We start from the raw sequence: 16401 nt of genomic DNA on the forward strand, positions 1-16401 counted from the left end.
TTTCCCTAAGAGTATTTTTAAAATCTAATTTCTCAACTCAAAGACCAGGGGTTTTCTGCTATCTATTTTTTTTTCCCAAAATGTACAACTAAGTAAAAAGTCAGGTTTTGTTGTGAACTGCTTTATCTGCATTGGCTGGTGTAGCTTTCTAGTTCTAATTCAAATGTGTAAAGTAATAACTGTTAAAAAAAAAAAAAAAAAGGAAAGAAAAAAAGTCCTCAAAGCACAGTAAAATTATTGGTGAGGATGACTATATGGACATCAAGAAGTTCTCTATCTTATCACAGATTTTCTTCCCCCCTAGAAAATAGACTAGCTCTGTTAAGAAGGTCAGAAAATCTTGCAGCACATGTAAAAGATTCCAAAGCTGTTAGTGTTGAGAGCTTCTGTGAAGCTCAGAGTCCTCCTTCAGGGGCAGAAGGCACATGTGAAGAACAGCACTGCAAATTACAAGCAGCCTCCAGGCACAATGAGATGATTAGCAAAGTGCAGGCATGGCTACAGCCAAGCGAACTGTAGTTCATAACAGCGTGATTAGAAGTGATTGAAATTTAATTTTAAATGCTGCTGCTGATTATGTTATTTCACCAACTTGTAGGAACAGTCGTGTCCTGAAAGAACAAGACTTTTCTGAAAAATATTTCTGACACAAAGAACCCCAAACAATTTGCTAAGTATTTATCTGGGGACTTTGAGTAGCTGAGATTGCTAATCAGATTCTCTGAGTCGGGGATCATCAATTCACTTTGCTTTTGATCTCATCAACTTAACTTAGAAGAATATTTTGAAAAATTGACATGAATTCAGTAAACCCGTGATTCAAATGGGATCTAGAAAAAAAAAACCTCTCAAAATTGTCAGGAAAGATATGCACATGAGCTTTCCAAAATTACCTGCTTGACTGAGGAACAAGAGTTTAACAATCACATTATCTGGGCCAAAATGCTTTGGCAATTTCAAAATTCCTGCCCTGTTTGTGATAACTTTTCCACTAATTTAATTTTGACCTTCTATCCTCATTGCCATGCACTTCTAGCATCGTAAAAATTGTTTTGTATCACTACAGTGGTTTCCGATCTTTCAGAAGCATTTACCAGACAAAATCGTGTTTTTAGTGTTGATTAGCAGTATAAGCTCAGTTATTCCTACACTAACAAGATCACTTCAATGAATTTAAATAATCTCATCCAAGAGCAAAAAAACAAAGCTAAAACTGTCTTTTTCTTGGCATTTCTTACATTAAGTCATTTGCGCCAGTTCCTGTAAAAGCTGCAGGTATTGCCATGTTTCTGGTAATATGGATGATGTGCCAGTAGATGGCAAGCTTTACTGCAAAGAATTTCACTGCCAACCATCTCATCTGCATCTCAAGGATTTAACCATGGGGCAAAACGCTTGGCACTAAATCCTCTCGTAATTAGATTAATGTACCACTGTTTATAAAGAGACTGATAATTACCTCAAGTGTCAGTCAGTGTAAATCCAAAGTGATCAGCATTTTGTTTCCAGTTTTCCTAACATTACATACAAGTTTTAAGACTCTGTCAGAACAAGTCACTGCTGAAGTGACCTTAATTGCTTAGGAATGAAAAACGACTCCTCTGCACATCTGAGGTAGAGCATGAGGCTTTTCCTGGTTATCCTTCCACAACCTGGCCAAAAATCAAGCTCCACTGAAACATTTCTGTCCCTTTGCAGGTCCTTCTGTGAATGAGGAAGAGAATATCCTTTAGGCATCTGCCTAAACTGAGACAGACTTTTGCATCCTCACATTGCACCACAGGGCATGCAGGAGCTTCCGCCTGTCATACTCTTCATCCTCTTTCCACGCAGCTCTCAGCTCAGGAGGTTCCCAACTCCATCCTTCCGCATCACTCCAGAGCGGCAGGGAAACTCAGTTTCCATAGGGCAACAAAGGAGGCAGTAAAAATAACTTACCTGAAATAGGTGGGAAATGGTGTTTGAGCTAGCAGTCCAGAATCCAAGGATTAGCTGAAACACATCATTTAGGAACATGATCCTTAAAAAAAACAAAAGTCATGGAAACGTCCTGGTGAACTGCATACCATTTGATAAGCATGGCGTGATAACTGCATACCTTTTGGTGGTTACTTTTTTGAGATGCAGCTTTGCTTCTGAGACAAACTGCTACAGAGTACTCCTAACAAAAGTTCTTGGTCCCAGCTGTTAAACCACAAGTAAGCTAAAACTCAGCATGGCTGCATCTCTGCTAAGACCTTCAGAACTCCTGTGTTCCTCAAAAACTGTACAAATCATAAAAAAACATGGCACAGTGCATTAGAATTAAGATAGAACTCAAAAAATGTTACTCTTTCACTATGAACTTGTTGTACAAATCAGACAAAAGTATCCTCTAGGAAGTATTGGATTTATTGAATTGTCTGTTGGCAATTTCTGCATAAGAAATTAGTTTTATAAAAGCTACAAGAGTTGAAATTAAAATAGTGCTTTAAAAAAAATCCAGGAAAAGTTTTCTGTTTTGTGTTTTTCCCATAGTGATGTCACCCTGGAGACAAACTGGTTGCCTTCACTGCATACAGACTGTACTTTCAAGGCTGTCTTTTCCCTTCCCTCATTTTCCATCCACTCTTACTGCCTCGGAGAGCTATGAAGGTTTTTAACCAGTGCTCACAGCTTCTCTGTTGCTATCAAAACTGCAGACTGGCAAAAGCTTCATGTCCTCTCACAGTCATTATAACAAACTGAGCCTGTTGCATGCAAATTATCTCTGGAAAAGCAGTAATAATTAACTACATAGCTTCTCATGTCACCATGGTCCTGTGTAAGAAAGCACTTGAATGACTGACCTCACCTCTTGTAGCTTACACAGTACAACAGTTAGACAACATTATAACTTGATCATAATTAGTTTCTTCAAATTTGCAATGTTTCCCCAAACACGCACTTTACTGAACTTTAAGTAGGTACACAGACTGAAAGGAAAGCTCTCTAAAATTTTGCAAGGAAAATGCGGGATGCAGAATTTGCTAAGGAACACAGTTTTGCTCATTTTAAGTGTAATTAATAGATTGCAGAAAACTCTGTATTATCCAGGCTAAAGAAAAAACCTAAATGCATGGGTAAACCATGAAATTACGTCAACCAGGACATCAGAACATAAGTGAGGGTGTGCTGAGGAGAAGGGTCTGAATTACTGCTGACAGTAGTGCAGGTCAGTACACATGACCAATGTCTTGAATTTCTGCATTCAGTGAGAGCTCTGAGCTGGAGCAAGAGCAACCAACACCACATTAAGATGAAACAGCTGCTCCCAAAACTGATAATTATCAGGTTTGGGGATGGTCATTTTAAAGGCAGACTAATCCAGAAGTACTATTTTTGTCCTGTTTTCCTTCAAAGAACACTCCAGTTCTCCTCTTGCTAATCAATGTTTAGCTTGCTTTCTATGTAATCCTTAAGACCACTGTTGGTTTTTAATCATGGTGCCACTGTTGCTATCAATGTTACTACATAAATCTCTATTCCCCTTGTTCAAACAAGTACTAATTAGTTATTTGGCTCAGTAATAGTACCTATTAAGGAACATCAAGTTCATTTAGATTGGTGCTTTTAATTTTTAGAGGCACTGCTGCTCCTGTGTACACCTCGAGTCAGAAAGCACAGCAGTCATGCACAGATAATTTTTCAGCCTTTCCATTTATTATATTAGTGCCAAATCTACACAAGCAGTCTTTCCTAAACTAGTTAAGCTTTCTGATACTTTCTTCCTCCGCTTCCTCCTCCTAGGAAAAAAACAGATTAAAATGTATGAGTTTATATTCTCTGACAGACCCCCATGTTTGGCTGGTTGGTTGCTATCCTCAGGTGACCAACCCTAGCCTCTCACTTTTCAAGGGATCTGTCCCAGGCCTTTATCAGCATTGGTCTATCTCCAGTTATTAGAGTCTCCATCTCTGCTCACCATTTCTCTTTCAGTGCCCCCTCTCCATCTCTACTGTGTCTGCTCTCCTGAATGTCAGTTCAAGAACTGGGAAGAAATTAGAGACTGCTGGTAGATGGGTCTGAACTCATCTGAGAAGTTCAGCTCATCCACAACATCCTGTTTGCACAAACATACACTCTTTTGCTGTTGTACAAGACACATACCCTTCATACATCCAAACAAAACTCAGAATTAAAAGTATAAAATAAATTTAAAAAAAATATTTATTTACAGGACTCCCATATAGATCATTTAATGCAACTTTTGTGCTCCAGCTCATGAGTCTTTCCCTTATGGATTGCCTTCTCTCCTAAAGGAACATTCAGCTTAATTTCATAGAGTCTTGGCCCAGCTACAGCTGCTTCAGTGTATCCCAGATGTGGATTCTGAACAATGCTGGTAACTCACCCTCCTTGACTGGGAATTGAGAAGTAGCTCTTGCTATTTTCATTCTTTACAGCAGCAAGGCAACTCCAAGTGGCCTTTAATTACTGAGAGGAGCTCAGTTTCCAGAGGGTAAGGAAGTAAGGAACATCTTTACACCATGTCCACCGTGTCCTTCCAGCCTTGGAGGCTGGAAGGCTCTCACAAGGCTGTTTTGCATCTCAAGTGTTTGGGAGATTCTTTGTAGTGGAGATGCTGTACAGCTCTCAAATTACTATTTATAATCAGCAAATCAAAATCAAGGTGCCTGGTGGTTTGAACTGTTTACTTGAGCTATAACTACATCTGAGTAATACAGCTTTGTGAAACCTAATGCAAAAAAACACCCACCACAAAAGAATGGTACCAGCACAGAAGTAGTACTGAACTGAAAAAAGTGGTTCAACTTCTTTCTCTAGTAACAAAAAAAAGAAACAAAAATATAAAAATCTACCTAAATGTGTTCCATATTGTTGGATATCAGTTGACAACCACCAATATTGTCTCAACTATACTCTTAATATAGTGTTAAGCAATCCTGACACTCCAGACCACGGCTGTTGGAAGAGGCGAGAACAGGAAATTACAACCTACTCAAGTTTTCATAATTGTTTTCATTTTACCTTCACGAGTCCACTAATGCATCACACAGTTACCAGTTCTGTTTTCTTCTCAATAGCCAGCAACTGGAGCTGTTGGTTTTGAAGCACACTTGTGTTAAGAACTACACTTCTTTCACTGTTGGTTACTCCCAGTGCTGTGGAATCCTCAGGATTTTTTGTGTTTCTTTCCTAGAATCACTTTGCATGAGGAATGATTCCAGGTGCCTGTCAAACTCTTGCCAAAAGAACTCGACATGTGTTGCTGGCCATAAAGATGACCCTTGCCTTTGTGCAGATGCATCAGTGGACAGTGTGGAGGAACTCTGCAATAAAACCTCCAACCCCTGCTCCTCGAACCCTTGTCTCCAAAACGCTACCTGCCTAGGCTCTGCTGGAAACCTCAGCTTTACCTGCGAGTGCCCTGCTGGGTATGATGGACCTACCTGTGATAGAGCTGACAGTGCCTGTGACACAAACCCATGCGAGCACGGGGGCACCTGCCAAAGCGGCCTGGCCGGGCCCAGCTGCCTCTGCAGGGCGGGGTACACCGGGACGCTCTGCGAGATGGATCTGGATGAGTGCACCTCCGAGCCGTGCCGCAACGGAGCGCTCTGCAGGGACGGCGTGGACGAGTATTCCTGCTTCTGCGTCCCAGGCTACCAGGGCAAGCACTGCGACCTGGAAGTGAATGAATGCGCCTCAGATCCGTGCCTGAACGGGGCAACGTGTCTCAACCAGATAGGGCACTATGACTGCCTCTGTCCCCTGGCCTACACAGGTAAGCACTATTAAAGCAACCTATCCTTTGCGTTGTGTAGAACCATCACAACTCACCTTCCAACTTCAGCTCTCTCACCCACACATGTATTTAGCCATATCTGTATTACCACCTTGCCTTCAGCTTCGGCACTGGTGGCTGTTGGTACATTATGGATGACCACATCACTGTGAACTACTGATATCAGAAAGAGAAGGATTAAAGAAATCTCACATTTACCAAAATCTACACGGCAGTTTTGTGAACACCAAGCTATGTCACAGGGCTTTCCTTTTAGAAGAAACATTCTCAAAATGCTCTCTTTGGAGTGCTATGTCTAGTTTCTTTCTGAAGATCAAAACCTATGTTTGACAGATTTAAAAATTAGATCCAAGTAGACAAATTCTACCCTTAAACCTAGACATTTCACATTAAATTTCTCTCCTCTGTCCTTCCCAGAAACAAAGGACTCATTTGCAACTAGAACAGCATGCAAGTTACATAGAAAGAAAAGTGTTATGTTCCCAAACTGCCCATTTTTTGATACTCCCATTTTATGTAGCTCCATTTTTAAAGTACAGGTGTGATTTTTCTTCCCTAGTTCCTCTACTGGAAAGCACATAATTCTTGTTGGAAGACAGCTCCCTTCAAATTTCAAAGCTGTATTCAGGGGTAGGACTGTGAGAGGTAGCACACTGAATCATTAAAAGGAGAAAAGGGGAGGCATTTTAGTGACAGATTGCCAGTCAGGTAAGCAGAGGAAAAGAAATAGTCATACGGCAAAAAGGGGAGAAAAAACAGCTATTGCTTCAAGTGAGTCAAATGAATAAGAAATAAGAGATGTGGTTTACAGCTCCGTCCCCAAATCCCCATGCGGGAGGGGAAGTCAGAGGTAAAAAGCAGTTTTCCTGTGTCTAACACAGCACTCGTTGGAAGGCAGCCCTCGGTTAATATCCCTTATGAGCATGGAGAATGTTATTTGAAGGAAGCTTGTTACCTTCCTGCCACCCTGCTGCTGCCAGCGGGTGTCGGAGCCCAGGCCAGCTGAGGAGAAAACTACACAACTGGGGGAAAGCCAAAGAGCAGGAGGAAGGAAAAACCTATTAACAAGCAGCATGGTTACTCTGCAATGATCAGACTCAGCCCAGACCTCCTGTTGTATTCAGGAAACTGTATTTGTTTAACTGGCGCTGTTAGTGGGGTCCAGGCCTAGATCCACAGCCCAGAAACTTGGTTTGAAAGAGGCAGAATATCCACCTTAGAGACAAAGGGAGAGAAAACTCAATGAAATAGTAAAGCCCAAACAAAAAGAAATGAAAATTTAGGTCAACACAAACTGCTGATGGAAACTCACTCTGCTGGAGTTGCTCCATTTTCGTCATGAAATTCTGCTGTTGCCCACGCTGGTGCTCTTTCTCTCACCAAAAAATCACCAAAGCTCCACACTTCGCACAAGCAGAGTTAAGAAATGAGGAGAGGACCAAGGAAGGAGAAGAGGTCTAAAATACACACCAGAAGAGGCTGCAGTGTTTTGACATACAGCTCCAACACCACTTCCAGCAGCAGAGACTAATCATAGGAATTGTATAGAGGAGTATCAGACCATTCCTCCAGCAGTAAAACATCAGCTTTAAAAGGCTACTTAACAAAATGATTTATCAGAAGCATTCTTTTTTGTTGTATTTTTGCACCTTGCTGGGAGTTTTGCTAAATGCACAAGCCAGAGGGATTACTGGATGAAAGCCTCGAGGTGCCCCCAGTGGTAATAAAACCCCTCATTTACCCCGTCAGGGGACCTTGCCAACCATTATTATCCCGGCCTGACACCATGAATTACTGTGGGAAGTCATCCAGCCTCATCTCATTTCCCTAAGATGTAAAAAAGGGTTATGTCTCTTGATATGCAGGTAAAGAAGGTATAGTAAATCTACAGCTGCAATGCTAACCAAATGCATGAGTTACTGGCTGCTGTTGCACTTGTTTCATGGACTATTACTGCTATTTTGTGTGACTGGTATGCTGCAGCACTTCTTAAAATAGCTGAGAAATGTCACACATAATTCTTATACAAATGGAAGAGCTTAGAACATACCAAGAGCCAGAGACTGGAAAATTTAGCATGAAATCTGCAATTTCTATGATAATTCTGCATGTGTGAAATTATTTACAAGACATGTGTCACACAGCTGTTAAATAATGAAGTTCAATTGGTTTGTTGAAGTTTTGCTGGCTACCCTAATCAATTGCATTTTTTCCTCCATTGGGCTAATTGCACTTGCTTTTAATTCACCCCAACAGAGCATGGTGTAAGAGCCTGTTATTACCCACAGCTACGTGCTTTAATTACCTTGCTGAAGCCAGTACTCCATTGCCAGTGAACATTCCAGGGTGAACTCTCAGGAGTGCACAGCAGTTCCAAAACCCAGCCTCGGTCTAAGACAGCAAGAGAAAGAGTTTCAGTGGCAGACAAAATAGGTGCAATGAGCTGGATTTGTTCTTTGTGCATTACCTGTTACTATGAGGTAACTATCGCTGGGATGATGTCTGTAGAACATAAGGAAATTGCTCCTGATAGATCTCCAAGTTTTCATTCAGTATTCTCATCAATATGTATGTGCCATGCAAGCATTAAGGGTAGATGCATCATAAATAAATCTCAGGCACTAAAGGGCAAGCAGAGGCACAGCAGCTCTACCATGGGATGAAATACCTCAGGTAGAGGTCTCACTTCCCAGCAAGCTCATGTCCATGTCATTGTGGATGTAATAGCAAACAACATGATCTATCCAACAGCAATTGCCAGCAGTGCAAACCCCATTCCCTTCCTCACCTTTCCAGTTCCAAATCAGTACTCCCCATCTTGTGTCCTAGCCAGGCCAGGTATTCAGCTCTGCTGAGATTCCCAAGCTCAAAAGGGACAAGCCTCGATCAAAGAAACACAACTTCTCCCTCTGTCTAATTTTTGATGTAACTCTTCCTGTCCCTTCAAACCTGGTGCCTATAAAATAGCCACATGATACTCTCCGTCCTAATAATGGCACACAAGATTACTATATGCAGAATGAGGAATTTGGTGACAGCCCTCTGTACCTGCTGGGCCCGGGTACAGCACTTTAGTGCAGGAGAGCAGAAAAGGTGACCTTGTTATTAGTTTCCAGCCATACTAAAAATGTGCAGGTCCTCACGGAAGTACACTGAGCCAGCAAATCCCAAGTATCTTTGACCAGAAAGTGATTTTATACTCTCTCTGTAGATACGCGAGTTTGAAAACATTGACTGTGTGTCCTTCATCCTCACTTGCATTTACTTTTTATTGACTGGGGCTGTAGAAAGAAGTGAACTGTAGGACTCACTGGAGAAGCATGCAGTATAAGAAATGACCCTGGTTCTTCAGAGAAACTGCACAAGTTACAAATGTGACTTCCCCCTACCCTCCCAGCTTTTCAATTCGAACCATTTGTGTGGTTTGGTACGTGCTGGGACGCGCAGCCTGCTCCAGGATACCCCGGGGAGCCTCAGCTCGTGGTGGTGCAGCCCTGTGCAATATCTGTGGTGGGGCTCCCTGGCGCTCTCCTTCCCGCCTGGCATATGATATTTGGCATACAGCATATTTACGACAGAACGTTAGACTGAGGTGAAAATGCAGATCTAATCTTTTCATCTCTCTCCTACACATCTAAGAAAGCCTGACAGCAGACTCAGCAGAGGCTAGGAAGGGATTCCCCCCGTCTGCATGGCAGATCGCATTGGCTGGATGCATTATACAGGGAGAAGTTTTCTTCTGAGGCAACATTGCCGAAGGCAGGTTACTGGGCTTGATAGATTAAAGACATGAACCAAAACAACAACGCTATGTTCTCATGTTAATTGTCAGGCTGTTCTCAGGCCTGTAGTTTTAAATTTGGCTGAGCTGAGGATCAGTTGAACAGGGCTTGTTTTGTCACATGATTTTTAGTGTTCGCAGTAAGCTGTTAACAAGCTCTGGCAGATTTACGGTCACTAGACACACTTCTGCAAACACATTGTTTATAATTACAGTGAATTCACAGGGCAATGACCACAGAGGGACTGCTTACTATATCTGGCTGTAATGTACATTACCATAAAGCCGTCAGAGAGCGTTCCTGTGCCGGGCTCTCGCGGCAGGCTCCCGCTGGAAGTAGTGGTTAGCTGAGCACTGAACCTTGAACTGGAGGCACGCCACTGGCAGCTTCCCCATCCACTATGTGGGCTCAAGGAACTATTTCTCAACTGCTGAAAATAGGAACTTGCACTTTAATGTTTAAATACAATGAAAAATGCTTATGAGTCAACATCTGCAAATTTCGGTTTGGCATTTTAAGGTATTTCCTGGTACCCATCCATAGTACAGATTTATTTTTTTAAAATGAAGATGCTCACAAGCATCAAAATAAATTAGTCATGAAGTAACAGTGCTAAATGTTATCAATCTATGTGTTTTAAGAAAGATGCTCAGAGTTACAACGTACAAATTTTACAGCAGTGCAGAGCTGGTAAAAAGCATAAAGAGAGAATTAGAGGTGAACTTGTACATAAATTGCAAGGGTAATACTCACCATCAAACATTCCTTCTTTTGAAAGTCTACCCCATCATCTTGTACTGAAAACTTCACCTTTACAAAGAAAAAACAACAACAAAAAAAACCCCATTCTCAGGGCTGCAGTTTTTCTTTCAAGTAGGAAAGTCCCCTGAAAACTTTTCAATACTGCTGCTACTTTGATAAGCCAAATAAAAAAATAGGGAAATCCACTTCAAAGCAGCTTCTTCATTATAATTTGCCACTTTGCATCTGTTTTGTGGCTGATACTGTAGCTGCTAAAACAAATTGATTTGGCAGTTGAAAATTATTTGAAAATATTACTCTATTGCTCAAAACACTAATTAAGTGCATAAGCATACAAAAGCCTGAAATAATCAAAGCTGCAAGGCATTAATTATTCAATTTTCTTAGTGTCTTCTGGACTGTGCTAGAGGTAAGAAAAAGGAGTGTATATTTAACCTGCCAACCATCATAAATAGCTGTAAACTCATATTAGAAGTCATTTATTTCCATCAATTATCTCTGAAGAGCAACTCCAAGATTCCAACCAGTTGCAAACATGGCACCACAGACCCATTTATTTGAACATGGATGAGCCTTAAAAAAATTAACCAATAATCCACTGCTAAACAAGACACTTCCCAATGAATTCAATCAATTGTGAATTGTCCATTTAAAGTCCAAATTTAAATGGACTCTTACAAGATCAATGAACTACTGGTCACTTCTGTACTATGTAAATAGGATAGTAGCATCGTTTGAATAAACTGAAAATCAGTTCACCCTGCCTCCGTGTTCAAGCTAACAGAAAAAGTTATTTAACCAATTCTTGTGAAAACAGCTGGCTTGTTCTTTTGTAAATTCTGCCCAGCCTTGAAAAAACTAGTTTTGCAAAGCACATTGAGGAGGAAATGCCTTTAAAAACCAGGCAATTGTGTAAAGAAAAAGGATTATGTGACAATTGTACTTCAGGCAATCCTTGCCGAGATTTCCAAAGCTGTCTCCTAAGCCTGGGGTTTATTTTCTCTGCTTTTGAAGGTACAAACTGTGAACTGGAAATCGATGAGTGCTTGTCCCAGCCATGCCTGAATGGGGGGACCTGCCACGATTCCCTGGGGAGTTTCTCCTGCTCCTGCACGCAGGGTTTCCTCGGGGACCTCTGTGACACCGACATCGACGAGTGCTCCAGCCAGCCCTGCCTCCACGGGGGACACTGCACGGACGGTGCCAACGGGTAGGTCTGCCAGCCCTGGGCAGGGCTGAGCCTGGTGCTCCTGGTGCCTGCCTCTGCCGACGGCAACGCTACGGGAGCCTGCCCTGCCGGCTAGCTCATTTCCTTCCAAATTCTACATTTCACCTCTTGGTCCTGTGCTAATTTCAGTTTCGATCTGAAAAGGATTAGAAAATACCAGTCGGGTGTCAGAGCCAGTAAGACAACACTACATTTATGGCAAAGACTGACCAATAAATATATTTTTCACATTTGTACTTTAAATATTTACAACACGCTGTTTTGCTGGCTGTTAGTACTGTCATTCAGATATGAATTCTGTTTCTAATGCTTACCAAACTTTAGTTTCCAAGAAAGATGTGAGATTGTATAAAACTGAATTTTCTAACATCAGCTGCCCACACTGACAGACAGAAGGATTAGAAGAGAGAGGCAAAGAAAAACTGTAGTAACAGTAACCATAGTAATACATATCATTAGGAAATATGTCAGAAATTTTACAGGTATACAGTACAACAGCTACTTTTTCAAAACAACCTGCAGTCCATGGGCAAAAAAATAATAACAGTAATAAAAAAAGAAGGAGACTACAAGGCAATGGAAAAGTGAGATTCTCCATCTACAGTTACTGGCCCCACGCAGAGGTCTAAGCAGAGCTCTGAAATTCACTCACCAGTACAGGATTTTCTGACTCAGCACGAGCTTCCCTAACTGAACACACATATAAGCTCAGTCTGAAAGTTCCCAAGTGTATTCATGCAGGTGCTCCTCTTGCCAGTATAGGATTTGTCCTTTATTGCGTATTTTCCAGTTTTTATAGAGCAGTTCTGAAGACTTCGGTGCCCCAAAAATCAGTCCAAAAGTCACGCCAGCAAAAGACATGCTTGCCTTGAGTAAGGGGGGGAAGAGATCATATTCTGGGAATGAGCTTTTGTTCAGTGTGGTGACATGGCACCCACCTTGTGGAGCTTCTTTTCAGCAGCGCTGAACAGCTCTGAGCAGGACAAAGCAATTTATTATTTTCCAGTGTAGCTAAAGCATGACAGCAGGGAGAGGGGGTCACCTTGGACCTGACTCGCTCACAGACCTGTGTAGTAACCTGGAAGCTTTTTGAGGATACACATGTGAGGTGAACAACTGGGATGCTCATTCAGGCCAGACTTAATCCTGCTCAGTTTTCTCCTGGCTTCTAAAGCTGAGGTACATGCAAGACCAATTTTAATTGGCTTGTAATACTGCAGGGTATCTGGAGAACAACTGGAGCTCTTTCCGTATTTGTTATGTGATGGAAAGGAATGGACAACAAAGCAATTCAAAACAGAAGGGTGCCCAGCAATTTCCTTTCTTATGTGTATTTTTGGGGATAAATGAAGAATTGTGGTCTTTACGCAGGAGTTTTCCTTTTCTGAATAATCTACAGTACAGCTGAGGCTTTGGTGTCTGCCACCAGCTCTCACAGAAATGTGTACAAGGCAATGAATTTAGTGCAAAAAGCTGTAAACACAAACATCAAACCAAATTCTCTCCCAAATTTCAGACTGATCTTCCAGCGATGTTTCATGAATGCAACAAAGTATGACCTGATCTCTTAAAGAAACATTTTCACATAAGTGAATGTTCTTATTTAAACTCAACAATTTACAGACTTAGCTGGACTACAAAACCTAGTGTGCCTAGGCACAGAGGATACCTCTGCATGCTCCATGTATTTTTTCTATAGGAAATATTGCCAGGAGCTCTAATGTTCATAGGAGATTCCATAGGAAAGAACATCTACATGTATTGCTTTCTGCAGATTGTGAGAACATCAAACAAGAAGTCAAAAAAATATGCTAGGTAGAGGATCAAAATTGTCTTACTATAAAAAGCCATCTGCCTGCTCAGCTGTCACCTGCTCACAAGCAGGGCACCTTCCAGAATCCCTGAAGGTCGCCAGCAATGTCAAATGCTAAAAGATACCCAAGAAAAAAGACACACAGGTAGGGCTGCACATTAAGCAGTGAGTTCTGGATATTCCTCACTGCTCCAGGATTCTGAACCAAAGGGAAAAGTAGCTTGGACACAGCCAGGAAAAAAAGCTTTCACCACAAAGCTGAACAGCACCAAACTGAAGGTGCATGGGAGAAACGTACTAAAAACTCAGCAGAAGAAGGAGATTTCTGGTTTGAGAACATACTTCAGAATGAAAATTATTTTTCTGATTCACATCTCCCTCATTACTTTTTATATCCAAAATTCAAATGCCACCTGGTCTAAGTCATCTCTGACTTTGATTTAAGAATAATCCATACACCAGTAACACACTGGCCTGCCAGAAGTTTCTGCTTATGCACACACTTAAACAGTGTAGTAAAAAGTTTACACTTTTTGGTCCGCTAGACTGCGGGAGCCAGTTGTTCTCTGATGTTGCTTTATGTTCAACAATTTCACCTTCTCTCCATATATTTACACCAAGTCTAAGACTCAGATATTGAGCACAGAAATTATCAAATAAGTATACTTATGTCTTGTTCAGCAAAATGCCCCATGAATGCAATTGTACAATAATGGTTTATCATTTTAATGTAAAAGAAAAAATAAGAATAAATTTTTGCTTCCTATAGTTATTATTAGACCAAGATCATACAAGCCTGCACAGTTAACATGTCTTGCAAAAGCCTCTTCATATGACATGTACATCTTAACTTTGTACTTGATGACCAAAGAACAGGAATGATACTTTTTATAACAGCTCTCCTGAAAAAAAAATGCAAACTTTTTTTTAACTCCCAGATATTACTGATAGCTGCATGTTGCTCATTTCTACATATACACTTGTTTGTTTACTTTTGTTGTAGTGACATTGCTATCAAAAAGGAGCTGTATTACTGTTGTTATTGGGACTAAGCAAACAACTGATATTTTTGTTCTAACCTAACAATAAAAGGCTGGTTTTTAGGAAAAAAAAAATCATTTAGTTGAGGAACAGAAAATCTCTTATTTTGCTGGCAATTCAATTTCTACCAGTCCAAAAGTAAGGGATACTAACACACTGCCTCCCCCCTTTTAATTTTCGGAATAATGTTAAGCCTACAAAATAAATTTTTAAAAAAAGCATTGGAAATGACATAAACTTTTTTTTTCTCCTAAAAATTAAAAAAAGAAGAAGAAAAAAGAAGGATCAGTAATTCTCAGGGCTCTGTCAAAACCAATTTGAATTCACAAGCAGTTCTTTTTCCCCAGACAAAACCACATACTTCAGGGAAAAGCTCATTGCTGGTTCCCAATTTCTGCGGTTTCTCCTAAAGCACCAGGTGGTGGTCTAGAGCTGGCCTCGACCCTGTGAGCTGCTAGCCAAGGCTACACAAGAAGCCTGTGCATGTTTGGGAACAAAGCCCAGATCTCTTGACTTCCAGCCTGAGTGAACATTGCATTCTGTGTTGTAGGTACAGCTGCAACTGCACCGGCACTGGATTTATGGGCTTGCACTGCGAGACCCTCACTCCCTTATGTTGGTCACAACCATGCTACAACAACGCCACTTGTGAGGACCACGCTGACAATTACACGTGCCACTGTTGGCCAGGTACGCTCCAGGTTCTCCTATAAATATTCCTTGAGTAGTAGTAGAGGTGTCCTTTTTTTTTTTTTTCCTAATACAATAAAAGGTTAAATCTCCATAACCTTAAAAGTACTCTATGGGCTTGTGTTTACATGGGCTTCACTCGTCACAAGGCAGAGCCCTTTGGGTAAGTTGCTTGCTTTTGCAGCTAAGAATTGATTTTCCTGTACAGCAGAAGTGGGCAAAACAAAAAGCATCAGTATTATGGTACCAAGACAGGAGATAAGTCAATGTTGGAAGCCATCTCCCAGTTACTTAATCCTTCAAACCATGTGATACATGCATCACTGCTGCAGCCGACCCTTTTTTCAGTCTTCATCAACACAACCTTGAAACCAGTCTAAAAACTTCTGTCTGGCAGTGGGCACTGAAACCCACAGGCTGTGTTCTCTACCAGCACTGCTTGTGTATCCAGCTGTTTGCAAAGAGGCCCCACACCCCAGGGGGGGACACAGACCCCGTGCTCCTGAGAGACTACACCACTCTTCCAGCACACAAACTACAAGAAGTCTCCCTAAGGAGTTTATGTCTGTGATCTTACTGAGGATGAAGGAGGGCAGACAGCACTGTGAGGACTAAAGGCCTCAGTGTTGTTGCACTACACGAGTCTTGGTGCAACAGATAAGGAAAAATTAGGCAGAACCCTTCACATTTTCCAGAATTCAGGGATCCTTGTAGCACTTCAACCTCCAGATAAAACACTTTACAAACACCAAATGATTTATACTGCCCTCCCCTGCCTTCCCACAACCTGAGAGTGTATTTACACCACAATTGTTACCCATGCAAATCTCCATGCTAGTGCCTGAAAAAGACCCAAACAAATCCTTTATGGCACGGCACAGCTCAGCTTACTAATGCAGAGTAAGCCGCAGCAATGTCCTGCTGCCAAGCCCTGGCAGGGAGCTGCAAGGGAACAGTCACACCTTCAAGGAGCTGAGGAAAACTTTCAGCACACGACAAAGCCTGAAGCCGTGTGCAGCTACTATTCACAGTGTATATTTTGGGGTCTGGAAGGGAAGACTAGCACACAGAATTATAGAATTATAGAATAGTTTGGATTGTAAGGGACCTTAAAGATCATCTAGCCTTCCAATACCTGAAAGGAGCCTATAAGAAATATGGAGAGGGAATGTGGTGACACGACAAGGGGAAATGGCTTCAAACTGAGAGCAGGTTTAAGTCAGATATTAGGAGAAAATTCTTTACTGTGAGGCCCTGGCACAGGTTGCCCAGAGGAGTGGCTGCGCCATCCCTGGCA

At 41.6% G+C, this 16401-nt stretch overlaps 1 protein-coding gene and 1 long non-coding RNA gene across 3 annotated transcripts in view; one reads left to right on the forward strand and one right to left on the reverse strand.

Moving 5' to 3' along the window:
* Positions 1–5175, reverse strand: part of LOC108445557 — a 10740-nt gene extending 5565 nt beyond the window's left edge. Inside the window, exon 1 of one of the 2 annotated variants that reach the window (XR_001860449.1) lies at positions 1939–5175. This is a non-coding gene — a long non-coding RNA (uncharacterized LOC108445557). Of the gene's footprint in view, positions 1–1459 lie in introns of both variants that reach the window. The other variant, XR_001860448.1, reaches the window with a different exon arrangement.
* Positions 1–16401, forward strand: part of CRB1 (crumbs 1, cell polarity complex component) — a 101221-nt gene that overhangs the window by 22417 nt on the left and 62403 nt on the right. The window contains exons 2-4 of the mRNA XM_017729584.1: positions 5183–5767; positions 11347–11542; positions 14965–15115. Coding sequence (XP_017585073.1) covers positions 5183–5767; positions 11347–11542; positions 14965–15115 — 932 coding nt within the window. The remainder of the gene's footprint in view (positions 1–5182; positions 5768–11346; positions 11543–14964; positions 15116–16401) is intronic.

This window comes from Corvus brachyrhynchos, unplaced genomic scaffold (genome assembly GCF_000691975.1).
Source record: "Corvus brachyrhynchos isolate BGI_N302 unplaced genomic scaffold, ASM69197v1 scaffold101, whole genome shotgun sequence".
NCBI lineage: Eukaryota > Metazoa > Chordata > Aves > Passeriformes > Corvidae > Corvus > Corvus brachyrhynchos.